Source organism: Poromitra crassiceps, assembly GCF_964638095.1.
Source record: "Poromitra crassiceps genome assembly, chromosome: 4".
Classification (NCBI taxonomy): Eukaryota; Metazoa; Chordata; class Actinopteri; order Beryciformes; family Melamphaidae; genus Poromitra; species Poromitra crassiceps.
In genome coordinates, this window is record NC_139626.1 from 30,452,485 (window position 1) to 30,480,052 (window position 27,568).

Sequence of the window (27,568 nt, forward strand, 5' to 3'; positions counted from 1 at the left end):
GCTTACACTCCATCCCTGCACACACTGCATCCCTGCACACTTACACTGCATCCCTGCACACTTACACTGCATCCCTGCTCACTTACACTGCATCCCTGCACACTTACACTCCGTCCCTGCATAATAGAATAAATCAATTTATCTATAGAATAAAATGGACATTTAAAACACTGCACTGCACTTACACCGCATCCCTGCTCACTTACACTGCATCCCTGCACACTTACACTGCATCCCTGCACACTTACACTGCATCCCTGCACACACTGCATCCCTGCACACTTACACTGCATCCCTGCTCACTTACACTGCATCCCTGCACACTTACACTCCGTCCCTGCATAATAGAATAAATCAATTTATCTATAGAATAAAATGGACATTTAAAAGCATCACAACAAAACTTAAAAAAAGGGTATAAAAAGTGCATTAAGCAACAGGCGCAGCAGTTGCAAAAAGAGCTAAAAACTTATAGAGGACTCAATGGGTTTGCATAATAGACTATATAAGAAACATGACTACACACACATACGATAGTGATTGAGAAACAGCTGTCAGCAGTTAACAGCGACGGTAAACATAAAAGTCTTTAGTCTATTTTTAAAAGTAAGTAAGGTTGGGGCAGATCTGAGGTCTTCAGGCAATTTGTTCCAGCTAGCAGAAGCATAGTGGGTAAATGCGGCCTTCCCATGATTTGATTTGATCCTAGGGACAGTTAATAAGCTGGACCCTGCTGACCTAAGAGTTCTCGACGGTTCGTAGCGTGGGAGCAATTCAACTATGTATTTAGGCCCTGATTTATAGACTAATAACAGTATTTTAAAATCTATTCTATGACACACTGGCAACCAGTGTAAGGACTTAAGAACTGGAGTGATATGATCAGCTTTCTTAGTCTTCGTTAGAACTCTAGCAGCAGCATTCTGAATGAGCTGTCTGGACCCCTAATTCTTGCTATATTTTTAAGATGATAAAAAGCTGATTTTCTGGTTGACTTAATGTGGGAGTTAAAGTTGAGATCGGAATCGATAACAACGCCAAGATTTTTGACTTGGATCGAGACTCAAGGCATGCAGTGATTTTAAGCCTTTGTTCTTTGGGACCAAAGACGATCACCTCTGTTGTCTTTGTTTAGCTGTAGGAAATTCTGGCACATCCAGTTACTTATTTGATCAATGCACTGGCACAATGATTCTATGGGAGCATAGTCAGCTGAGGAAAGAGTTATGTACAACTGAGTGTCGTCTGCGTAGTTATGATAGGCTACTTTGTTTTTTTTGCATAATTAGGCCTAGAGGGAGCATATAAAGGTTGAAGAGAACGGGCCCCATAATGGATCCTTGAGGCACCCCACAAGTCATCCTAGTTAGGTCAGATGTGTAATTGCCAATGGAGACGAAGTACTTCCTGTCTTGAAGATAGGACCTGAACCACTGGAGGACCGTACCCGATAGCCCAACCCAGTTTTCCAGTCTGTCCAATAAAATTGAGTGGTCAACAGTGTCAAATGCAGCGCTAAGATCCAGTAGCACTAGAATCAAATTTTTGCCTGAGTCTGTGTTCATTCTAATGTCATTTATGACTTTAGTAAGCACGGTTTCTGTGCTGTGATGGGGGTGAAAGCCTGATTGGAGTTTATCTAGGAGATCATTTGAGGTTAGGAATCTATTGAGTTGTAGGTAAACAACCTTTTCAATTATTTTGGCTATAAAGGGGAGATTAGATATTGGTCTGTAGTTACTGATTACCGATGCATCAAGGCTATGCTTTTTTAGTAGGGGTTTAATAACTGCAGTTTTCAGGGACTCAGGAAAAGTGCTGGTCAAAATGGAGCTATTAACTATTTGCAATAGGTCTGACGACAGACAGTTATAAACGCTTTAAAAAAAGCTTGTTGGAAGGGTATCGAGACAGCACGAAGATGATTTAAGGCCTTGCACAGTTTCCTCTAAGATGTCGTGGTCGATAACGCTGAACTGGGACAAATTTATCGAACTAGGGATCTGCGGGTAGGATGATGTCACAGCATTTCTTGGTGTGGAGCCACTAATAGCCTGCCTGATATTAATAATTTTGTCCGTAAAAAAGGCAGCAAACTCATTACATTTGACAGTAGAGAGAAACTCAGGTGGTACACAGAGAGGCGGGTTAGTCAGTCTATCAACTGTGGCAAATAGAGTGCGTGCATTGTTCACATTTTGTTAATGATATCGGAAAAGAACGATTGTCTCGACCTTTTCAGTTCGAGGTTGTAGGAGTGAAGGCTTTCTTTGTAAATATCATAGTGAATTTACGCTCAGGTTTCCTGCAATCTTTCTTTTTGCATCTAACGGATGCAGAGTTTCGCCAGGGTGATTTATGAGGGCTTTAAAACACCAATGACAGATTAATAGATCTCTCTCTCTCTCTCTCTCTCTCTCTCTCTCTCTCTCTCTCTCTCTCTCTCTCTCTCTCTATATATATATATATATATATATATATATATATATATATATATATATATATATATATACATATATATACATATATAAATACTGAGGTCATGACCTCTGTGTTCTCAATGGTAGTTACGGCCATGCTGCCACACTGTATGGACATCACTACAGAAAAAACGACAACACTGAGAGAGAGTCCCAGCTTAATTGACAATGACAAACCTGGTCTCTTGCTTTTGTTTGAATGTAAAAGGCCCTTCTAGTGATCGTGGAGATAGCAAGGGCCTGAGAGAGGTGGCTGAGAGGCCTGAAAGCGCTATGCGGTGTCCATTAGTGGGTCCAATGTTGCCCAAAGCCCCCTGATATGATGGCATCAGTGCCTCGGGGCAGGAAGACAGAACAAATGCTATCAGGTAAAAGAGGATAACTATCTCTGCCAGTGGAGCTCAGACTAGCCCAAAGCGGACACGCACGCACGCGCGCACACACACACACACACACACACACACACACACACACACACACACACACACACAGACACACACACACACACACACACACACACGCACACACGCATGCACGCGCACACGCACACGCACACGCACACACACACACCTGCAAGTATATAATGAATGAATGAATGAATGAATGAAGTATTTATTTGTCCGTTACGAAAATTGGTTTGTACATCATGGTCATTGGCAAAAAGGACATCAAAAACAACAGACAGGACAACACCACAAGACAACAACAACAATTATTGGCAACATCAACACATCACAAGATTGGGCTAGGGGAGGGGTTGGGGATGGGTGGTGCTGGGGGGGGGGGGGGGGGGTATCAGAGTCAGGGATGAATGTTCTGTTTGTCCTTGTTGTTCTATGGAGTGGGGTTCTGAGCCTGCGTCCTGAGGGGAGTGGTTTATATTGGCTGTTGAGTGGGTAAACATATAAGGTTAGGACCAAGGGAGTCAGTGGTAGACCTGAAGGAGAGAGCAGAGAGGAGAGGGACCAGGTGAGAGAGAGAGAGAGAGAGAGAGAGAGAGAGAGAGGGAGAGAGAGAGATAACCGAGTTAGGCTACAGTTAAAGAGAACAGAAGAAGAGAAAAAGAGGATGGAGAAGGGCACAGAAGATGCTGTGGCAGCTATGGCGGCCTGCTACCAGGGCTTTGACCCCGTCTCTTATCTCCAGTATAACTACACTGCACCACGGGCTGACTTTGAGCGACAGGACAGCATTGTGCCATGGAAGCTGGCCTGCCTGCATCGAGCTTTCACTGAAGGTAAGGAGCTGGCCTGCCTGCAGCTTTCACTGAAGGCATAGTAAGGAGCAGGCACAGTGGATTGAATGCGTGTGTAAGCTTAACAAAATGCTGTAAAAAAAAATCATGTCCTGGTGTTCATGTTGTAGTATTTAAAAAAGAAATCACACACTTTCGGTTACATCATCTAACGTAATGATTTGTGAGCTTAATGTCTGATAGTTGATTTCAATAATAATTATGTTTAGTTTCATTTTCCCCACATCAGCGTTCACTTTGATGGCAGTTTTTCAAATGATGGATATTGCTCGCTTTGGAGCCAAATCTTTGTTTCTTCTCTCTATCATTCTTTATTCTCAAATGCAACTCGCTCTCCTCTCCTCAAACCTGACTCACCCTCCATATTATCTTTCTATTACATTCTGTTTCCACCCATCCCTTTCTTTCTTTCTTTCTTTCTTTCTTTCTTTCTTTCTTTCTTTCTTTCTTTCTTTCTTTCTTTCTTTCTTTCTTTCTTTCTTTCTTTCTTTCTTTCTTTCTTTCTTTCTTTCTTTCTTTCTTTCTTTCTCTCTTTCCTCTCCCAGGCGATGTGAGTGGTGAGCTGCTGGTGGATGTGGGTTCGGGTCCCACTCTGTACCAGGTGCTGAGCGGCTGTGAGGTGTTCGGCAGGGTGCTCCTCACAGACTTCCTGGAGGTGAACCGGCAGGAGCTGAGGCGCTGGCTGCAGGACCAGGGAGGCTGCAGCCTCGACTGGACCCCTTACCTGCAGCACGTCTGCAAGCTGGAAGGCCGACGGTACGGCCACGTCCCTTCTCCTCTATTCTCAGACAAAATAGCTGTTGTGAAAGTAGAACTTGTCAGTGAAAATTATGAAATATTCCCAGATCTCCTGGATATTATGAAGCACTTGTAAAACCTTTTTTATGATGAATTAAGATATACTCTTCGAATATGAATAGCAAGTGACCCCCCCTTCCTGATATAGGCTGTTCCTTCCCATCTTGCGTCCTTCCAGGTTCCCTTCCTCTTCCCTTGGTGTGAGAACCCTCATCATAGGCTTATGTTTGAAAATACTAAGCACTTCCTTATAGTGTCGCAGGGTCTCAGGGACCCGTGATGCGATGCCTTCCCTAAATGTGACTGCAATGAAACCCATTGTGTGATTCTAGGTATTTGTGTGTATGATAAGTTAATGTGATAAGAAAGAGAGTGGATAAGAATTTGGTTGATGCATTCAGAAACCAAATATGGTATAAAATATTATCACTAGAATCAGTATAATGCACTGCCATACGAAGGCCACTAGCCTATATCTGATTTTGTTGATTCGATGATGTTATTAGGCCTTCAGCATGGACAGAGAAAGCAGCCAGGCTACGTCTGGTGGTGTCGGACATCCTGCCTATCGATGTGCACTCCCCCCTGCCTCTGTCCCCGGATGCCCTTCCCTCTGCGGGTGCCGACTGCCTGGTGTCCTGCTTCTGCCTGGAGAGCGTCAGCCCGGACCTGGCCGCCTTCACCCGCGCCCTGGGACACATCCGGCAGCTCCTGCGGCCCGGTGGCCACCTTCTCCTCATCGGAGCCCTGGGAGAGAGCTACTACCTCGGGGGGCCGGGGGTAAAGATCCCTGTGGTGCCCCTGGACGAGGCCCAGGTCTGTGGTAGTTTGAAGGAGAGCGGCTACACTCTGATCAGGCTGGAGGTTTACACACTGCCTCAGGACATGAGGGTGGGGGTGGATGATGTGACGGGGGTGTTTTTTGTAAAGGCAAGGAAGTGTTAAAGGGTGAGTGGAAGTGGAGGAAAAGGAGATGAAAGCGATTAAAGGTGGACCATTAAAATCATTCAGGTGAGAATATGAAGATCTTATTGATAAAAATGTGTATGTATCCTAGACAAATGATAATAATAAAATACATCCACTGAGCTTATGGTGTGGAATAAAAGTAGGCTATTGTTTTTCCTAAAAAAAAAAAGTTATGATTGTGAATGAATCATTTAAATTTGTTTGATGGGTCCAAAATTAATGTTTTGTTTATGTCTATGTAAAATTTCTGATGGTTGTAGATATTGAGTTTTTTTTATTCTTGAATCTAAAGACCATATAGACCTAGACAAGACTACATTCTGTTTCCAAGCAACAGTCATGTTGTGATGTGATGTAATGAGGGGGAGGGGGAGTGTAACATCTAGAATGTTATCAATGTTGAATGTTAATGCTATCAACATATAGCACCTTTAAATGGTTGTAGTAGTAGGGTAGGCCTACATTAAAGTGGACTATATAGTTGGCCATTTTAGTGTCCGAATTCCCAAATGTTAATTTGATTCACTAGTCCACCATAAAATACCCACAATGCACTGCAATTCCTAACCCTAACCCTACCCTACATTTTCTCCCATGTAGCCTACTGTACCACTGCTGTCACGTTTACCAAAGGAGAAGAAGAGTGGGGTAGTGTCCGAAACGTGTTTGATCATTGCCCAAATAGTTCACTATATGATAAACACTACATACAGTAGTTCACTAGATAAACACAGGCTACATGGGAAATAGTGAGTGAGTGAATTGCATTGTGATACAGTAAATCCTTTGTTCATTCCTACTCTCCTGCCTCTGTGTCCTGCATTTGGGTCCACATCACACTCACTCACATCGTGACGGACAACAACAACAACAACAACAACAACAACAACAACAACAACAACAACAACAACAACAACAACAACAACAACAAGTTATTCGTTGGTTGGTTGGTTGGTTACTTTGGTTGTTTTGGTTGGTTGGTTAACCTTCCTTAGTATTTCATGTACAATTAGGGTAGTTTAATTTGCATTATTGAGAAAAGAATGACAAGTCAAACATGATTGAATGAAATATTTCACTGAACTCCTAATTTTATTTGACTAGTCCACTAAGGAGAAAAATGTCTTCCAGGGTGATGAAGTATTTCACTTTTGTTGCCCAAGTAAATATCCATTAGTATTGTACGATAATGTATAATTTATATGTTCAAGAAAACATTGCGGTGTAAACAAAAAACAAAACAAAAACAAGCGTGACTCTTGAATAGTTGCGGCCAGATATCCTGACGTCATCCACTCCACTGTGATGTCATCCACTCCACTGTGAAATTTGACATTGCTTTTGTGGGCCAACATTTTTTGGTGGACCAACCAACAGAGTGAATTATAGCTGATATGCTGGCCGCAGCTAGAAGACTTTTATCAGCTCTGCCTTTAATTGACTCATCTGCACTGTAATATTATATCATATTATTTTCCTTTAGATGTGATTTTACTCTTGCATTTTATAGGCTACTTTTCATATCTATTTTCATGTCCTCCACTTTTCAATGTTTTAAATTGGGGCCTAAATATTTCTGTTCACAGATATTTCTTTAAGAAATCCATGGAAAACACTCAAATGCACTTGTTTTAGTATTTTTTTTTTTTTTTTTTTTTTTTACCTATTAGTGTTAGCCTATCTTCCTGGTAAATGTGACTTTAGCCTACTCTTCTTGTTTTAATAAAAACAGATCATCAAGAGTAATTGACCTAGCCTGGGAAGCTGACGAATCTACGAGCTCATGTTTTATCTGTCAGGCTGTAGCCTGTAAAAAATTGAACACATGACTGCTGAAACAAACATAAGGGAAGTGTTAAGAAGAAACGTTGGCTTCTTGAATGTCACACCGGTCACGCCAGACTCCCCCCGGATCGCTTCTTGGGTTTCCTAGCTTTGTACGGACATATTTTGATGGAACACAATGAAGAAACATCATGCGAGCAGAGGTAGGCAGGCTAACGTTATTTGTGGACAGAGAACCGTATCACGAGGGAAATAAATGTTTATAGTGACCGTAACGTATGTCTGTAGTTAGTAGCAAAGTAAGATTTCTGTTCGCTTGCTGTAGTACTCAAATACGGTACTCAAAAAAATAATAATAACGTACTTGCACGAGAGGCGTGTGTAGCCAGAGCTGTGTAACGTTACTCGTTTTTTTTTTTTTTTTTAAGAAGGTGTTTTTGAAACCTTACTGGTTATGGCAGTGATTCTCAACCTTCAGTGGTCCATAATTTAACTAGTACTTGTTCGGGCCATGGACAATCTTGAATTCAATTCTGAAAATATATGGTCAGATATGATTTTGTCCAGAATTCTATGACTGTATTGCAGGTATGTTAGAGAGATAAAAGAGAAGCTACAATCAAAACAGTAATTATTCTACATCCTCTAAAGTGTTAACTTATATTGTGGGGACCCCCAGGAACTCTCTCAAGGACCCCTGGCGGTCCCTGGACCCCACGTGAGAACCACTGGGTTAAGAGGTATAACACATTAACCATTACTTCTCTCTGCGGATGCCACCTACAGGATTGACATTCTTGAAGTTAACTGTAGGTAGGGTGCCATATCAACGATGGAGTCCCTCACCCCAAATACCGAGGTTCGTGTAGTGGTGGGCCGATGTGTCCGGACCCTCACCACTTCCTCGGACAACAAGGACATTGTCACCGCTTTTCAAACTCTCCACTCTTACCTGGATGAAGGGCCGGGCAGTTCAACCTTGCTGTTTCAGCGGGCGGAGTTCAGGAGAGCCCACTACACCCACACCCTTCAGTTTCTCATTAGCAGCATCAATGCCGATTGGCTGAGGCTCCTCACAGCAGGGCAGCGCGCAGAGTTATGGGATGGCCTCTTCCTCCTAGGTCCTCCAGAGCAGGCCCTGCTGGTGCTGATGGAAGGGATAGGAACACTGAGGTAGGTGGGTGCTGCTGGAAGAGGGGAAATGGATGTGTGATGCTGTGAAAACTCTGATTCTCTCTGTTTGACTCCTCTGTGACATTGTTTCTCCACTGCAGACCTAGCACAAGTCTGGACCACTTGGTCGGCCTTACCGAGACCTTCCTTCGGAGTGGTCGTCTTGCTGACCTCCTATGGTCCCACTGTCTGGAGGCAGGTCCCTCTGACTCCCCCCAGCTCCGAGAGACCCTGCTGGGGCGTTTGGCAGCCCTGCCGGACCTCATCGCCAACTGGCTGCATCCCAACAACAAGCCCCTCTTTCTTCCTCAGCAGTACTACCCACTACTGGCTGCAGAGATGCTCACCGCCCTAGAGAGGACCTGCCAAGCTCTCAGAGGTGAGGGAGCATCTGTTAAAATCCTCGCAATAGTGAGACAGATGAAGATGTATTGTTGTGTGTGCTATCAAAATTGCCATTTCTGATCCAGTGTATTTATGTCTCTTTTTTTTTTAACAGATGGGAAAGACTGTTCCTTGACCTTTGTGGCTCAGGCACTTGGGAAAGTGTGTATCCAGGGGCATAGTGGTGAGTTTAATTACATTTGGAGTTATTCTAATTGGCTGTTGATGGCTGTGAAAAGTTCAGCTGTGGCGAAAAGCTTGTTGAGACTGTCCACACATCCTCCTATCCTCCTATGATAAGAATGCAAAGTGCCTGTGTGTGAGTGAGTGAGCAGAATTGTGTTGGGCCACAGCGACGCCATTTTACATGCGATCGTGCTGAATCTTTGAGGAAGTAAAGAGCACCCCTGTGGGTGACCTAATGCAGCTGGATTTTTGAATTAGGTAATTAGGCAGATGAATTGCCGAATGTGCAGTTTAATGGCAGAAATTGGGCCATGTTGCACAACCGGGGCGGAGTGTCCACAGTTGGGCTGCAGTCAAGGCGAGTTGAGGAGCTGTCAGTGGAGCAACCTGCAGCTCCAGGGAGAGGGAAATTGTGACCCCCCCCCTTGATCGCGCCAGTTCTTTGTATGCACATCAAACACATACAGTATGTATCTGTTGGGGAGCTATTTTCAGCAAATCTTACGTCATTTTATGGGTCTCGGGAACAAACAAAATGCAGAAATGTCTGTCTCCGCTGCCCAGCCAGCCTGCAAGCACACAGTCCGTATAGGTTGGGCGTGCAGAGAATGCAACATTTACACCTGAGTCGATACATCTTTCGGTGAAGACTAAAACACACCTTTTCAGCCTCCACCTGGGCCTGTCTTGAACTAACATCTTTCTCTCTCTTCTCAAAAAAATGGAAAAAAAAAATCCAACTAATGTTACTAATTCCTTCTCAAACTACTTTCTACAAGTGTTACTCTATTCCTTCAAAAGGTTGTAACTGTCATAGATTGTGTTGCATATCGTTGATTTCTCTACTATTGACAAAATGTGATATTGTAACTAAATGACGTAATATAATCTAATGTAATGTACACTGCACAGGTATTCCGCTAGGTCACCAAATAATTACACTGTAAAATAAATAAATGAATACATTAAACTCATTTAGAAAACCCTTGCTGCTGATGAACGGCTCCTTGAAAACTGTAACACTGAAAATGCAACATGTTTCAAATGCTGTGTTTGTGACTGGAAAATAAAAAGTGCTCTGAGAAGAATGCATTATTTGGCCTCCATATTTTTTATGGGGTCAGAGGTCGGCCGCGGAAAGCCTTGAGATTTTCAAGTGGGCCCTGAGTTGGAAAAGCTTGGGAACCGGCCGCTGCGCTAGTTGATCGGGTTTTCCTGGTCGCTCCCCTCTGTAATGGACTTCCGGATACTTGCTCTTAGTGTGAATGCGGGGTCAGTCTTTACACAAAACTCCATAGATCTTCGTGGTGCATCTGTTTTCACAGCGTCGGTGCTGGCAGTGATGGCTCCTCGGCTCTCCGTCTCCACACGCTCAGACATGGTGTGGCAGAGGGTTTGCTGGAAGCTGCTGGAGAACGTTCCAGAGCGGTGGCTGGAGAGCGTGCTCACTGGGCTGGTGCAGGCTGTCAGTGGGTAAGTCGTTAACCTCTTTAGACCGAGGGCCTTTTAAGAATTTAAAGCATCTTCATTTAGAATGGGTGGGCAGTTATGGGCATGTACACAGCTGTCAATTCGTCTGTTTCTGCCTATATACCAGTCTCTCTCCTCTGGTTCTTCAGGCCGGACGCCCTGGGCAGGATCATAGGGAATCTAGTGCTGAAGAATAAAAAGGCCCAGTTTGTCGTCACTCATAAACTGCTATTGCTCCAATACAAGTATGAGGTGAGAAGGTGAATCAATCCCAGCTTGTCAGTATCTCCTATGTGGTGAAGCATTTGTTTTACTTTGTGTCAAATGTTGTTTCCCCAGACTCGAGTTTTGAGAATTCTCATGGGTTACCTTGCAGCAGACCGGGATCGAAGGCCGCTGGTCGTCCAGGTGGGTACTCAGGGTTTAGCAGTCTAATGATGTATACTATTATACACATGAATGGTTTTGACATACATTTGTGTGTGTGTGTGTGTGTGTGTGTGTGGTCAGGTCTTGCGGTCACTGTGCCAGGCTTGGGCCAACCCCAGCGCAGTGAGACACACACCTTTAGAACAGCAGCTGTATGTCAGCAAGGCCTTACTGCTCTGTGTGGGACTGCTGAATGACTCTGAACTGGAGGAGCTGCGTTCAGGTACAGTGCTCAACACGTCTGCCTCAATTCACTCAAAGAAATCAATGCAAACAGTCAGAATACAAGTGTTCAAGGCTCTATAACAGGGTTTCCGCTGGGTCTTAAAAAAGTCTAAAATCCTGAATTTTAGACCTTAAAATGTCTTAAATTGGACTGGATTGATATAAAATCTCTTAAATAGCGTTTCGGTTAAATTGTTTGGGTTATGCAGTTAACGTTACTTTTATAAAGTTGCATTAACTTCAGTCTCGCATAAAAGCTTGCTGTAAAAAGCCAACAGCAAAAACCTGCTACCATCACCCAATATAGTTTCACATCGGGAGCAGCAAAGCCCGATTTCCCCCCTCGTACTTTTTTTGCCACTATACATGAAATGGTAGTAAATTACATTAATATAATGGTCTTAAAAAGTATTACATTTAACTTGCTGCAGAAACCCTGCATAAAATAACACACCCTTCTTTCATTGCTATTGAAAACGTATCTCCAAAGTCTGTTTCAGGCTGACAACTCTGTATTTTAACACAGCATGTGTGACATCTGCTGGACAAATAAATGTAGTGCAACCAATATGCAGACACTGAACATGGAACCGTCCTGGGATTGTTTTGGATGTGATGCACTGTGCACAAATGTCAAAGACAGTGTGTGTTATTTGGCCGGTCTAATTCCATATCTATATTTCTGTTTTTGTTATGAAGCATTTTATGCTGCTGTTATGTTTATGAAATGTTCTATAAAGATTGACAACAGATGTCATTTTCACATGGGTCTCTGGTACAAATACAGATTATATCGTATATCAGAGTATATACTTTTTTGGGGGGTACATGGAAGCAGTGAGGAGGGGCTTTTGTAAAGAACAAAGACAACATTTAAATCACAAAAGCCTCCCGGGGATTAAAGTTCTCAGTCTCTATGATGGATTTCAGCCAATTGGAGTCAGATATGAAATGTGAAAAGTACAAAAATTAAAGCCCCTATGTATATTATTTTATTTAAATTTGTCTATTGTATTGAGTTTGAATGAAAGCTTTTATTGTGAAAAATTCTGTTTGACTTTATAAAAACAACAACATAATGAATTGTGATTTATTATAGCCACTAATTTGCATATGTCTATGTTGGAACCTATAACATACTGATTCACCCTGGAACACAATTCATGCATCAGTACTGGGTGTTTGGGAACTTTAGAGTGAAATGAGTGATACATGTATGTACACACTGTCCACTTTTTTTTTGTTTTTACATGAAAACCTATGGGAAGCGCCCGCACGCTGCAAAAAAGCAGACACTTTAAAAAGCCAGAAATAGCTAAAATAGGCCTAGAAAAATTTTCAGTCAGAAGATTTTATTTATTTGTTTATTTATATATTTATTTATTTGCTTTAATCCCTGAGCCCCCCCCGACACAAGGTACTGCAGTAAAGTGGCCAAATTAAACGAGTAACACTACACCTGTAACATCACTGCTTTCAGCTCTCCTCTCTCTGGTCAGTAAACCCACTGCTGTGCTTCTCCTTTCTCAGAGTTGCTGCAGTGCATGTTGGGGGGCATGCAGAGCCACCTGGACAGCAGCGTGGTGCGTGTCAGGCGTATGGGCATGGTGGTGGGAGAGTGCCTGAGCTCCCGCATGGACATCGATGGGACCAAGCTGAAATTTGAGGTACGCTTAATGTGGTATTTAGAGGAGACAGTGCTCTCAAATAAACCACTTTTGGTCTACTCTATGGCAATTGTGCAGTGAAAGATCATGCCCTAAGGCAGTGGTTCTCAAATGGGGGTCCGGGGACCCCCAGGGGTCCTTGAGGGCGTTCCAGGGGGCAATTTATTTTAGCTATAATTCCATTCAGTAACACAATGACTATTTTGGTCATGGGTTTTATACACTTTCTGTAATAAAACATCTACTGTAAAAGCATCAATCGTATTATCATATGGGGGACTGTGGGGCAAAATCCTATCAAATGGGGGTCCGTGGTCTAATTTTTTGTCAGTTTAGGGGTCCTTCATGTGAAGAAATTTGAGAATCACTGCATTAAGGGGCTTGAAAGCATTTGATTTATCACTGGAAATGTCAAAACCTTCCAAAAGAAAATGTAAAAGCATTGTGCCTACATTAGTATTTTATGTGTGTGGCATATATATATGCCAGGTTATGACTCTTACAGTATTTATTGTGTTTTCCTATAGTATGAACAGGATGAGGAAACTCAGGAGCTGCTCTCTCTGATGACTCTCCTTACTGACGATGAGCCTGAGCCTGTAAATGGGTTAGTACTGATCACCTATATACCTATATACAGTATATGGTACCTTGCTCCTTAGTTAGTGTGATAGTTTCTGTCCCAACTTTAAGGAATACACTTCAATGGGTAAGTTGACCAACAGACCAATCTCCACAAATACTTAGTATTTATAGTATATTATTAATTTAATTGATGCACTGATTATGTTTAATGGTGTCTCTCTATCTCATCTGCAGAGTTCATTCGCCTCAGGAAGCCACTCAGGATAAATCATCCCAAAATAACGCTGTGCCCCAGCCACCAAATACTGCCCCAGACTCTGACCTGGATAGGTAAGAATGAGCTCTGTCACGCAGTCAGCAACAACACTAATAGCCTTTAAAAGCATCGTGTTGAGGGATTTAGCATTTTTACACATATTAAATGGAGGCGTAGACTTAACTCCAATTCTTTTCCCGAGCCAGCGATGATGAGCTCACCCCGTACGACATGTCTGACGATCAGGAGATGAGTCAAGCATCCCCACCTCGCTACCTCCGAGACTGTCTGGAAGGTATGGCTGGACAGAGCTGACCTCGTTGACATCTGGGCCGTTCCTTTCAAACTGGGAAATAGGAATGTGATGGTTCAAAGGTCATGAGCTCCGACGGTGACAATCACCAATGCTCGTATTTTCTCTCCCAAACTCGGAGGAGCCTCACCAGCCCCGACCTCAAAAATCCAAGATGGCTGCTCCGCGCATCAACAGTAGTTAAAATAGTAGTGAATACTGTTGATTAATTAGCACTTCTGTCTTTTTTGTGTCTCATTAAAATCAGCTGTACACACTACAGCACCGTCTAACTTCTATCTGTGTGGACATGTTGCTGCAGTGTTTGTATGCTCAAAATACCGCAAAATGCATTATCATCAACTGTTATTGCTAACAATGGCTAGCCTGTTTAGAGCTAACCCTGGCTGGTTTCCCGACTGTTTGAATGTGACGTCACTCAACCGTGAAATCCTTCGCTCCCAGTTTTAATGGAACAATTTAATGGAGTTTTAATTCATCTATCATTTGATGCAGGCCTATTTATAGACTCAGTCCTTTGATGAAACACACTGTTATCTTCTCTGTCAACCCATCCAGCCTTTCTGTCCTCTGAGGACCCGCTGCGTGTGGAGCTCAGTCTGAGAGCTGCCGAGGGTTTGGTGAGGAAGAACGTCTTCACAGCCAGAGAGGTATGACACCAATAACACAGCAGTCTTCCAGAACCATTTGATGTCCAGAAAGGGTAATGGAAACTCTGGGCATTACTGAGCCTGGCATGTTATTTTTCTGTGTTAATTCCGATACTTCAAATTTATGCCAATTCTATAATGGTACTTCCTTGAATGAAACTACATTTCATAAGGCACTATTATATAGTAAGTTACTTTATCTGGATTTTTTTAAATACAGTCAGTCAAACCATTTCCCCAATAGATAAGTAAGAAGAAATCCCAAGATATCTCATTGAAAGACAAACATTCCAAAGTATGTTGTTGATGCCTTTTGTTGATAGTTTTTAGATTCCTTAAAATAACTATCATTAAATCAATACAGGGTCAATAGGTTTTGTTTCCAGATACCTAACACTAAGACGGCAATTTGTACATTTGCTATGACTTTTATTACTGACGATACACAATTTCTCATAAAATACATCTGTTATGTTTACCATTTTCAGATCAGTGTCCAGCTGACCAAAGTGCTTCTTCACATGGAAGATAAATACAACATAGTCGGCTTCCTGATTCTCAGGCAGGCTACTATGGTAGCTCTCACCGTCACTGACTGCATCCGTGTAAGATCTCCCACCTCTGTCCTAACACTGTTGTCTCTCTCCTGTCAAAAGTTGGATTCAAGCTATATCATACTATATTTAACATCCTGAAAGGTCTAGTCCATTACCTGTATGGAAGCTATATCATACTATATTTAACATCCTGAAAGGTCTAGTCCTTTACCTGTATGGAAGCTATATCATACTATATTTAACATCCTGAAAGGTCTAGTCCAGTGATACTCAACTGGCGGCCCGCGGGCCACATGCGGCCCGCGGGCGCCCCCCGTGTGGCCCGCGATGGAATTGCAAAAAATAAATAAATATATATATATATATATATATATATATATATTTTTTTTTTTACAGTGCACCTCAACGCAACATGCAAGATACCCGCTGAATAAGTGTCCAAATGTTCATGTCATTCTGGTCAATACTCCACTTCTGTTATAGCATTTCAGTCTGGAATATGGAATATCTTTCAATAATCTATGATTTAGCTGCTAAATTGTCAAATACTGCCGTCTGCTTGCTACCTAGGCACTTACTGTATGTATGTACTAACTTAACCTAACTAACTATCCGGTGTGCACAACATTGTCAGACTAAACTCTGGCTGACACCCCAAAAACCTACAATCCGCTACAGAAAAATGTATATTGTTTGTTTATTAACTGGCCCCTGGCCTTCTATCATTTCACGAAAGTGGCCCCCGGGCAAAGCAAGTTGAGTATCCCTGGTGTATTATATTATGTTATAGCAGATTATATTGTTATGATTATGCATATGCATATAGTTATTTTAATTCTGTCATAATGTGCTATTATAATGCCTTATGCACAACACTATTAAAAATCTAAATGTTACTGTAGACGGTTTTCACGGAATTGTCAGTCCTGTCCTAGCATTCCCGTCGGTCCTGTCCATTGTACTGTACTAGCAAACACTACAACAGGAAGTGACATCCCGAAAGGTCCGTTACCTGTATTTTTACAAACAAAATATTTCACTTTGCTTTCTCTGACAGGTGACACAGTATTTGACCACAGAGTTTTACTCCTTGAACTACAGTCTTCGTCAGCGGCTGGATATCTTGGAGGTGAAAACAACAGCTTCACTTTTTTTTAATCATGGCTGTGTGCAGGGTGTGATTTGTGGGGGTGGGGCAGAGGTTGGTGGGGGGGGGTGTGTGTGTGTGTGTTTGAAACATGCATTTTTTTTAACCTTTATTTATACGGGGAGTCTCACTGAGACCAATGCTCTCTTTTTCAGGAGCGCCCTGATGACATTCACACACGCATTCAAACCACACACATTCAAACCTACAACCGCAGACTGATCTGTTGGCCACTGAGCAGCTCCACTGCGGTTGGGGTTAGGATTGCTCAAGGGCACCTCGGTGGTGGTAATGAGGGAGGAATTCATGAAAATAAATCTGAAGAACCACATCCTATAGGTAGACTATGGAGGATTAGGCTATTTCTTGCAGCTTTTACAGTAACATTTATAAAGTAATGATGGACTTCAATAAAACGAATATGAAACTAGAAGTTGACCACTGCATTTGCAGATATATTTAATCAATTTAAAAAATATAATTCATCAAGTAGCGTGATATTTTCACTCCCAGAGCTAGGTGTCAAGGTCATGCCTTTGTCCTTTCCTCATCCGGACACAGGAGAGGTGATTATAACAAAATGGTAAACCATAATTTATGAAGGAACGCACAAAAAGGTGTGGACCAGAGCAACTCAGCAGGCAACTAGAATATCAAAGCGAAAAAATGAGCTGCTTAGAGTTTAAAGATGAATAAATACATACAATTCATACAGCCTGATGAAAACCAACGGTTGAAACGCGTTGCGTTTTTTGTTGCCTGTATCAATTATTTGTGAAGATGTACTCTGTATGATAACTCTATGATAACTCTGAAGTACGCAGGTACAATTACGGTACTTCTTATTCAATTTATTCATCTTTAAACTCTCAGCAGCTAATTTTTTCCGCTTTGATAAACCATAATTTATGCCATTTAAATCCCTCATTAATGCTCCTTTGAGTACTGTCGGCTGTCATTCTTGGATGTGACTGCAGTCTATGCGCAGCGTGCAGCAAACATCATATTAAATAGAAAATAATCACGACATAGCACAATGTGGAACGTGTTTAGCCAGATGGAGGTGCTGGAACGGAGACAGGAGAGCTGGGTGCTGCTGAGAGGAGCATGTTCTGCACATCCACCGTATAGCCCGGCTTGGAGAGCCCTCCGCCCACTAGTCTGTCGGGCATACTGTAGGAAATGCATTTATTTAATTAATTCTGACCAGGAGCAGGGAAAAACCTCCGCCAAGGATAAATATCAATGAGCAGAGGAGGGGATATCAAAAGCAGAGGGAGGGAATTCCCCCTCATCCCCCGCCCCAGCAATTCGCATCCTGGCTGTGTGCCTCCTACAGCTATTTTTGTGAGATTTTTGATTGGTTTATGAATAGACTACTTGCACAACTCCACTACTTCCTGAAATGAGTAGGGCATCTTGGTTTCCTGTCCTACACTATTGGATGAACTGATTAATGTCAGGTGTGCCTGACTGCTGCAGTCACAACAACCGTGATCAGGCACACCTGACATTAATCAGTTCATCCAATAGTGTAGGACAGGAAACCAAGATGCCCTACTCATTTCAGGAAGTAGTGGAGTTGTGCAAGTAGTCCATTGCTACACTACAGGCGATGTAACTGAAACTGTTTTGGCACATCAGGTCCTTGCTATGTCGGCCCAGGAGCTCTCTCAACCAATGACTGACAAGGGAAATCCATCAAAGGACATTGCTCCCGTTGCCGAATTGACTCGATACCCTGGGGACAATCCAGTTCACTGGCGACAAGTAGTAGAGAGGCGGATCCAGAGCAAGAGCAGGCGCCTCAGTAAGGTACTTGAAGTAGACTGCGGCTACACAAGAAGTCCGATTGTGTCGAATAGTTAGTCATTTTCATCTCAGTCTTTTCTCTTGTTGCTATAGGGTGCCACACAACCTCCAGCCAAACACACCCGAAACCGTTACGCCCCCGTTGCTGGTCACTTCTTCTTTCCTCTGCTCAGAAGCTATGACAGGTTAGTGTGTGTTCTTTTATGCAGGCATATAGAGCTCAACGGTCACATGACTTTTTTGTGGCGTCATTGCCCCGGACGTAATTTCCCCCATTCATTTTCTCCATAGACATTTCGAAAAATCCTTTAATGAGTTTTAAGGCTGGTGCAAAAACAAAAAAAGACAATGGACAACAAATTTTCAATATTTTTCCCTGTTCTTTTTTGTTCTTTTTTGTTCTTTTTGGGCCAAACCGAATGTTTTATGGTCACTGGCGATTCAGTAGGTCACGGCTTGGTTCCAGCCTCAAAACTCGGGGTGGGCAACTATTTTTCATGGGGGGCCACATGAGAAACCCAGATTGTTGCCGGGGGCCGAACAAATGTTGTCATGCCGTGACCCATGGATGGGCAACTTTGATGATAGAGAGGGCCACAAAAAATGTCCTCGCTACCAGGTTTTGCTGAGGGCCGAATGGCGTCAGCGTGAAACATTTGTGTAATTTGAAGCCAGGTTTAGAGGAATAACTCATTTTAAATTAACAGTTGTGATGTCATTATTCAGTCTTAACCACCAATACTTTATCCTTTTCTCACTCACTCCTATGTCACCACCTGCTCTCAGGGCTTGATATTAACTTTTTTGACCACCTGCCAATATGGCTGCTAGATTTTAAAGTTACCAGCCAATTAGAATTTCCACTAGCTGAAATGTTTTTCTTGAAATAAACCAGAATATGAGTGGGTTAATTTAAGCATAAGTATCAGTAAGTGGCCCGGGATTCTCAAAGCCTGTGTTGAGGGTCACACAAACAAAAATGCACTCTTGAAGCTAAATAAATCCAAAACCAATGAGTTAATTATTTAAATTTCTACTTCAATATAGAACAGTCATTTCTTACACATGAGATTACTTTTAGCCTTTTAGTCATAAAGATTATTGAAATATATTCCATATTCCAGACTGAAATGCTATAACAGAAGTGGAGTATTGGCCAGAATGACATGAACATTTGGACACTTATTCAGCGGGAATCTTGCATGTTGCGTTCAGGTGCACTGTAGTGGCGCACACAGGTGGCGCCTGAGGGCCACATGCGGCCCGCGGGCCGTATTTTGCCCATGTGTGGTCTATGGGGTACTTACTTCCTGGTCAATGATGTCACGAAAATAGTCACGTGACTGTTGAGCTCTATAGGCTGAATGTTTTTGCAGCATAGATTTCATGTTCCAATTGACACGATTCTTCCATGACTGAAATGCACTACTTGTCTGCTAGACCTCAGGTGACCTTTGACCTGTTGGGCAGTGATCACCTGGTACTGGGCAGGCTGATCCACACCTTGGGCCTCCTCATGCATCTAGCTGTCAACACGCCAGTAGGTCAAGTTCCCTCCACTCGTCCATGCTAGTGTAGCCTCATAAATCCTCTTCTGTTGTGTTTTCTGACTTTAGGATCCGTTTTGAACCTATATACTTTGACATTTGAACTTGTTTCAACTCTGTGTGTGCTATCTCTTGATCTCTATTCTTGCAGGTAGCCAGTCAAATGGGTCGAGCTCTGCTGGACTTTGTGTGGGCGGTACGCTACCATGTTGACCAGTAAGTACAGTACATAGCAGCTGTGTTTGATGATGCACATTAAAATGTGTGAGGAGAGCCTACGGAACATTGTAGTTTATTGCTAGTGGAATGACAGAAATAGCCATAAGTTGCAAAAAATAACAAAAGCAACAAATAAAAACGGTGGGGGAAAATATATAAAATTTGATATTTTTCCCACTGGTTATTTTTTGTTCTTGCTCCAACTGAAATGTTTTATGTTCACTCATGATTCAGTAGGTCACGGGTCGGCTTGGTTCCAGCCTAAAAACTCATTATCGAAGGATTTTTCGAAATGTCTATGGGCTAAAGTCAGAAGGAGCTGATGCACACCTTCAATCTCTTGAAGGCAGGTGCGTCGGAGATACCTATGGGGGAAATGAATGGGGAACTCTCATCTGGGGATGGAAAGGTCACGGAAAGTCATGTGACTGTTGAGCTCTTAAGACAGATCTCATAAAGGCCCGAAGCCAATAGAAACAAATAACAGTAGGCCTAAATAGACTGTTGTAGAGTCATTACAGCATGGTATACCATGACAGCTCAGGCTAGACCAGGGAAACTCAACTTTCTTTGCTTGGGCCCACTTTTGAAAATGACAGGAGGCCATGCAGGGGCCAGTTAATAAACAAACATTAATAATGTACATTTTTCTGTAGCAGATTGTAGGTTTTTGGGTGCCAGCCGGAGTTTAGTCTGACAGTTTTCACATTTAAGTTTGTTACACTCTGCCATGAACCCACATACTGTAGCATCGATCTGAACCACTAAGCAGAATGCAAACAATTAAATAATCCAAACAATAAGCAGAGCGACGATGCAAACACAAGGGAGTTCAATATAAATCCAATGTATTTGTACGTACAATGAAAACCACTCGCAAAAGAAAAATCTCCTTTACAGCCAAGTCCAAATAATCAACCAAACTAGGTGTTATTTGCCAAAAAGAGTAAAATCAATCAATCAATCAATCAATCAATTCTGTTCTCAAATATGTTCAGAGTAAACCTTCCTCTTAAGCAAATAAAGGGTTATCCAAAAAGAAAATAAACCAAACATGACTTTGTGCACACAACAATAGAGTTAGTTAGGTTACATTTTCAAAAGTCAAACCACTGAGAGACAGACAAATTTTTAAGAGAAAAAAGTTTAGTCTTTAGTCTTCTATGACAGGCGATCTTTGGGTTGTGGACTGTTGTTCGGGGAAAAAGACGATATTTGAGGATGTCGTCTTGGGCTTTGGGGAAAAGATGATCGCCATTTTTCACCATTTGGTGACATTTTAATAGACCAAACAATTAATCGATTAGTCTAAAATAATCGTCAGATTAATCCATAATGAAAATAATCGTTAGTTGCAGCCCTACTCAGCATTGGTAATGTGTCCCACATTGTCCCACACAAACATACTCTTTGTCCCACATTTGGTTTGCTGGGATCTGGTCATCCAAATTCAGAAATTAATTATAGGCACAATTAAACAAGGAGATATTTTAGGAGATATATATTTTGTCTATTGGCAAGTTCTTTAGAGGGGCAGTACTTCATATTCATCAATTCATTCATAAATTAAAGGTTGAGAATCCGGACACTAGTAAAAAAAGAAAACAGGGTGAACACTATTAGTCCTCTATTTCTGTAATAGGGAACAGTTTTGAACAGGGCTATTGTTTCCATTTGGACTAAAACCTTTACCACAGATTAAAGAAAAATTGTGATAGTGTGAAGGTTTTTGTGTGTGATATAAACACTGGATAACACAACAAAGCACAGAAATATAAAACACCTGGGTATGCAGTGCACCTATTTAATAATGTATGCAAACAAAATCACAAAAGCCTAATTTATTTCGTTTTTCACACTTTTTCACATCAAAAGTTCATTTTTCAAGATTTCATTGATAACAGTAATGTACAGTTTGCTGACGTCACCTAGTACTATCAAATTTCTACCCCATTTCAACCAATCATATCACAACATGCAGCTGTCAATCAAATCTTCTTTTCACGATAATTTTCTCTTCCAAAAGAAAGAGAAAATCGGATCCCACTCACGTAGCACGACAACACGCTGAATCCCACCCGATTTGGGGGTGGAACACGCCAGGATTGGCCAATGACAAAGCCAGTCCTCAGAATTGTCAAATCAAATAATCGACACCGTATATGGTCCGCCTCTCAATTTGTTTTCAGTCTGAAACGGACTCAGATGCACGTGACGAACGGGTTCACCTCGACTTTAAATGTTTACTCTCCTGTGTGGATGTCCATGTGTCTGTTCAAGTGTATTTTATGACAAAAAGCTTTACCACAGACTGAGCAAATAAATTGTTTCTCTCCTGTGTGGACTATCATGTGTCTCTTCAAGTCTACTTTTTGACCAAAACTTTTACCACAGACTGAGCAATTAAATTGCTTATTTCCTGTGTGGACTATCATGTCTCTTCAAGTGTTGTTTCTGACCAAAACCTTTACCACAGACTGAGCAAATACATGTAAATTGTTTCTCACCTGTGTGGACTATCATGTGTGACTTCAACTGATCTTTACACACAAAACCTTTACCACATACTGAGCAATCAAATTGTTTCTCACCTCTGTGGACTATCATGCGTCTTTTCAACTTTGGTTTAAGACCAAAACGTTTACCACAAACTGACCAACTCAAGTGTTTCTTCCCAAGTATGTCACTGTTTTTCTGTCTTCAGTCTCAGGTTCAGAAGAGTCTGAAGTCTTGTCATCACTAGCTGATTGTAAATTACTAGCTGGAGATAACTGTTCCTGGCTGTTTCTGATACTCCACAGTCCTCTCCATCAGCTTCTGTTTTCATCTGGTCGGTTGAGCTGCTGGCTAGAGGCTCTGCCTCTCTGTTCTCCTCAGTTTGGCTTTGATTAAGCTGTGAGGACTGAGGTTTCTCTTCCTCATCTTCACTCTTCACAGCGACAACAGCAGTGAATTGGAACTTGGTGATATGGGCCTCCTCCAGCCCTTGAAGCTGCTCTCCCTCCTGACTGGTCCAGAGTTCCTCCTGTTCCTCTTTAATGTGTGGGGGCTCTGGGTCCTCCTGAAGCTGCTCTCCCTCCTGACTGGTCCAGAGTTCCTCCTGTTCCTCTTTAATGTGTGGGGGCTCTGGGTCCTCCTGGTGCAGACTGGGGCTCCCCTCCTGCTGCTCAGTGGGAACCTCTTCTTTAAAGACCAACAGCTGCTGGAGGTCTGGAGGCAAGGCTTCTCTGTGTAACCGCACAGCTTCCAGCAGTTTTTCTTGTCGGTCGATCTCCTCTTTTGAACGAGCAGCTTTCTCCTCGTACTCTGCTATCGTTCTCTCCTACAGCCAAAATATGTCTTCAACAGCCACAGTTAGGCGCTGCTTCACCACCGCTCTCAGCTTCTGGATTTCAGACATTTTCATTTATTTCACACAGTGACAAGAACGTTCCTCCTAAACTACATATTTACTGACAAACGTTATCATTCAAAGCTCCAATCACGTCACAACTAAACCATTCATCCGAGTCCCATAAGAGAGGAGCTTCTTCGTCCCCTCAGACAGAGTTAAACAGATTCCCGGTTCCAGTGTATATGTTCTCACCAGGAAAATAAGCTGCTTCTTCTTCTTTTAGTTCCGGCAGACTAGGCACGGGTTAGTGCATTGCTGCCTCACACTGGTGTAGATAGGTCATTGCCCATTCTCCCTTTGTGATCTACCGGACGGTATATCTTTTGATACAGGTCTGTGGTTTTGATTTAGTTAACTACTTCCCTAGCACTCCCTGAGCCACCCCATCACCCTGCAATGTTCTAACCCTTGACAGCTCAGTAACCTGAAATCTGTTTCTCACAGGATGGTGAGACGAGGTGTCCTTTTCGCCGTCTGCTCTGTGTTTCTGAGCATGCCCAGTCACAGCCTGCTGGTGGACCTCAGTGATCAGCTGTTTGAGACCAGGACGTGGCTGGCAGGTAACAAAATGAAAATCTTTGGAATCTGTCTGAACCTTTTATCGTCAGATAAAAGTAAGAGAGGTACAGATGACGCAACTGTAACTTTGTTCAACACCATAGCGAAGCATCTACAAGCCCCCACTAATTATGTTAGAGTTCTTTTTATTGATTTCACATCTGCTTTTAATACCATGCAAATACATACACTTCTGCAGAGACTACTCGACCTAGGGGTAAATGGTGGCATTATTCACTGGATCAGAGATTTCCTCTCTGACCGCCCCCAAAGAGTATTGGTCAATGGTTGTGTGTCAGATGAGATTGTGTTGAACACTGGCGCACCACAGGGCACAATTTTTTCACCACCGCTCTTCTCTGCGTACACAAATGAGTTTATGATTGATCAGGGGCACTTTCGTTTATTTAAGTACGCAGATGACATGGCGTTAGTTGCTCTCCTGCAGGAAGGGGACATAGAGAGAGAGAACATGTATTTTAATCATGTTACGAGCCTCCATAACTGGTGCTCTACAAGCTCTTTAGAAATTAATGTTGCTAAGACTAAGGAGCTTATCCTACAGAACAACAAAAAGTCAATCCAGCGGCAGCCCATAATCTTTAATGGACAAACAATTGAGATGGTCAGTGATTTTAAATATCTAGGCACGTACATAGACAGTAGCCTGACCTTTAGAGCGAATACCGACCACATTTTCAAAAAATGCTCACAGCGTCTCCACTTGCTACGCAAGCTTAATAATTTTGGAGTGAGCCAAAACATTCTTGAAACAGTGTATAAGAGCCTAGTGGAAAGTATCTTATCTTTTAACATGATCATGTGGTATGGTAATCTGAACGTTAAATGGAGAAACAAGCTGCAGAGAATAGTGAATATGGCCTCTAAGATCCTAGGGAAGCCACAGAAACAACTGAGTAGTCTGTACGATGAAATAGTCACAAGTAAAGCTGAGAGTATCACTAGTGATCCGTCCCACCCACTTTTTAATGAATTTGAGTTCTTACCCTCAGGGAGGCGGTACAGACAACCGATGGCAAAGAAAAACCTCTACAAGAGGTCATTTGTCCCAGATGCCATTATGGCTTTAAATAAAACTAGGAAGCGATAGACTATGCTATGCTTTTTGTTTATGCCTTTTTGGCGTTGCTGCGGTTTTTTGCACAGTAGGTCTTTTACATTTTATATTTTATATTTTTAATTTTCAATTCTTAATTCTAAGTTTGAAGGTGGATGAATGTGTGTTAACTGTATTGTATTGTATCGATATGTGTACTGTCATCTTTAACACCTTGTATTGTTTTTGTGTTTTTTAAGTTTGTAAGACACGTCTTGGTGAAATCAAAGACAAATTTCCACCTGTGGACAATAAAGTTTTCGTATCGTATCGTATCGTATTTCAAGGGCTGTTGAAAAACCTTGATAGCTTCTCTTTAAGCGCTGAGCTGATCAAGCAGTATGTTTCAGTTCTGTTATCACTAGGCCAATTCCATACATTAATGACGGACAAAAATGCTGTGGAGAGCACTGGGTGAGTCGTCAGATCATAATTAATGTGAGGAGAGGGCTGCAGGTTAAAAAAAAACGAAATTCTCCTTTAATAATAATTTAAAATAGGAAAACACGTCATCACTGCGGTCCTCTATTCAATCATGTTTTTGGTTGTATTATTCTTCACAGATGTCGCTGAAGGAGACCCAGATGCAGATTGCAGGAATCTGGCTGTCCAGAGTCTGGTGCTGCTTGATAAGAGCTTAAAGAAACAACTGGATCCACAAGCTGTGGACCTACAGTCCTGACCACAGCCTCAGTAATCAAGCTGTGGACCTGCAGTCCTGACCACAGCGGTCCCTACCACAGCCTCAGTAATCGCATGTGGAAAGAGATCCAGTCGACTGGACTTGAATGCACATGAGGCTGTGTCTTCACAGCCTGGGGACTGAGGGGGAGGATATGATGTGTGCCAGCCCACTGGATGTTGGCTAGCAGAGCGGCCGGCGGATGTGGACGGTACTGGACACTGAAGGATGTCCTTTCAGCTTAAAGGATACTCCGCCCATTTTCAACCAGCTTTGTATCATTAGAACATCAGTAGTATATCAGAAAACTGTAAACGGTTTTGAAGTCTGTCATTTAATTTGACAGTTATTGAGTGTTAAAGTGTGGACCAGTGACATCACTGGTCCACACTAACTCAAATTAATAACTCATTAACGCAAATCAACTCTCAATAACTGTCAAACTAGATGAATGATGAATAGTTTGACAGTTATTGAGAGTTGATTTGAGTTAATGAGTTATTAATTTGAGTTAGTGTGGACCAGTGATGTCGCTGGTCCACACTTTAACACTCAATAACTGTCAAATTAAATGACAGACTTCAAAACCGTTTACAGTTTTCTGATATACTACTGATGTTCTAATGATACAAAGCTGGTTGAAAATGGGCGGAGTGTTCCTTTAAGAACCGCCTGCTGCCCGGCGTATTACATATCCTGGAACACACACCCAACCAGAGGAAAGGAGTGTGTTTCTGCGTCTGTGTCTGCACACGCACGCACACACACCCACCACATATTTAAATATACAGTATGTGGAGATGCCTATAGCTTGATGTAACTTGTCTACCAGGTGAAATATTTAAAAGACAAGAGAAGAGGATGGCATTATTGTCCAAAAGTAGGATGTCCTTTTCAACCTCTTTCCTGTATGGCAGTCGTTCCCAAACTGGGGTACGTTGATGTGGAGGTGGAGAGGGTACTTGAGAGAAGGGGGGCAAACAGTAAGAATAAATCATGAAAATAAATGAAACCTTAAAATAAATCTGCTCTGGAGGCACTAATTGCAACTCTTTCACTCCCATTTCTTATTTTTTTATTTTATATTCTTCAAAAGGTGGGTTATCATTCATTTATTGCATCATATGCTATAGTTTTCTATCAAAATGTAGACGGGTAAAGGGGGTAGGCTACTTGGTTTCAGAAATCAAGGAAAGGGTGTGCTGAAGCAAAAAATAAAGTTTTGAGAACCGCCGCTGTACGGCAACATCTCTACCGTGGATGTTTGTTTACAAAGGACATCCTGTGAGTATACACCATACACACAGTGTAGATGCCCATATCTTGATGTAACTTAATGTCTACCAGGTGAAATATTTGAAAGACAGGAGAAGAGGATACCATTATTGTCCAAAAATAAAATGTATGTTATGAGGATGTCCTTTTCAACCTCTTTCCTGTTCGGGGACATCTCTACTGTGGACGTTTGTTTACGGACATCCTGTGAGTATTCACACACACGCACACGCACACGCACACGCACGCACACACACACACACACACACACACACACACACACACACACACACACACACACACACACACACACACACACACACACACACACACAAAAGACTAAAAATACTAGTCATCCTTCCCCACATGATATAAATGGAACAGGTGTTCTCTGTCTCTTCCCAAACAATAAAATATGTTGGAAGATAAATGGCTGTTTATGTTTTTATTTTTCTTGGGATTAGACCACACAAACCAAAGCAGTAATAAAATAACATGTTTATTACTTCGGGTTGTGACTTAAAGCAATTTGTTAACTAAAACTATTAGGGAAAATAACCAGACAACACAAACTACATAAACAAAAGAGCAGGTGCATAGCCCAAATGTTACAGAGAGTGTTAAAAACGGGGAAC

General features: G+C 42.2%; 2 protein-coding genes across 3 annotated transcripts; both read left to right on the forward strand.

Moving 5' to 3' along the window:
* Positions 1–3,548: 3,548 nt before the first annotated feature.
* On the forward strand, positions 3,549–5,478 carry pnmt (phenylethanolamine N-methyltransferase; the record flags this gene model as incomplete). The annotated part of the gene is made up of 3 exons (XM_083635878.1): positions 3,549–3,717; positions 4,281–4,491; positions 5,040–5,478. 3 exons carry the CDS (start codon positions 3,549–3,551, stop codon positions 5,476–5,478), a joined length of 819 nt encoding a protein of 272 aa, XP_083492004.1.
* Positions 5,479–8,119: 2,641 nt separating this feature from the next.
* telo2 (TEL2, telomere maintenance 2, homolog) lies at positions 8,120–25,964 on the forward strand (the record flags this gene model as incomplete). Of its 2 annotated transcripts, XM_083636237.1 has the most annotated exons (20): positions 8,120–8,460; positions 8,562–8,839; positions 8,960–9,028; positions 10,356–10,503; positions 10,650–10,752; positions 10,840–10,908; positions 11,011–11,152; positions 12,685–12,821; positions 13,349–13,428; positions 13,641–13,736; positions 13,869–13,957; positions 14,534–14,625; positions 15,114–15,230; positions 16,240–16,311; positions 17,974–18,144; positions 18,235–18,326; positions 19,582–19,681; positions 19,840–19,904; positions 23,746–23,861; positions 25,540–25,964. In XM_083636237.1, the coding sequence occupies 20 exons, from the start codon at positions 8,120–8,122 to the stop codon at positions 25,656–25,658; spliced, it is 2,496 nt and encodes an 831-aa protein (XP_083492363.1). In that variant the 3' UTR covers positions 25,659–25,964. The 2 variants fall into 2 exon arrangements, with proteins under 2 accessions (XP_083492363.1, XP_083492364.1); XM_083636238.1 differs by lacking the exon at positions 17,974–18,144.
* Positions 25,965–27,568: the final 1,604 nt, after the last annotated feature.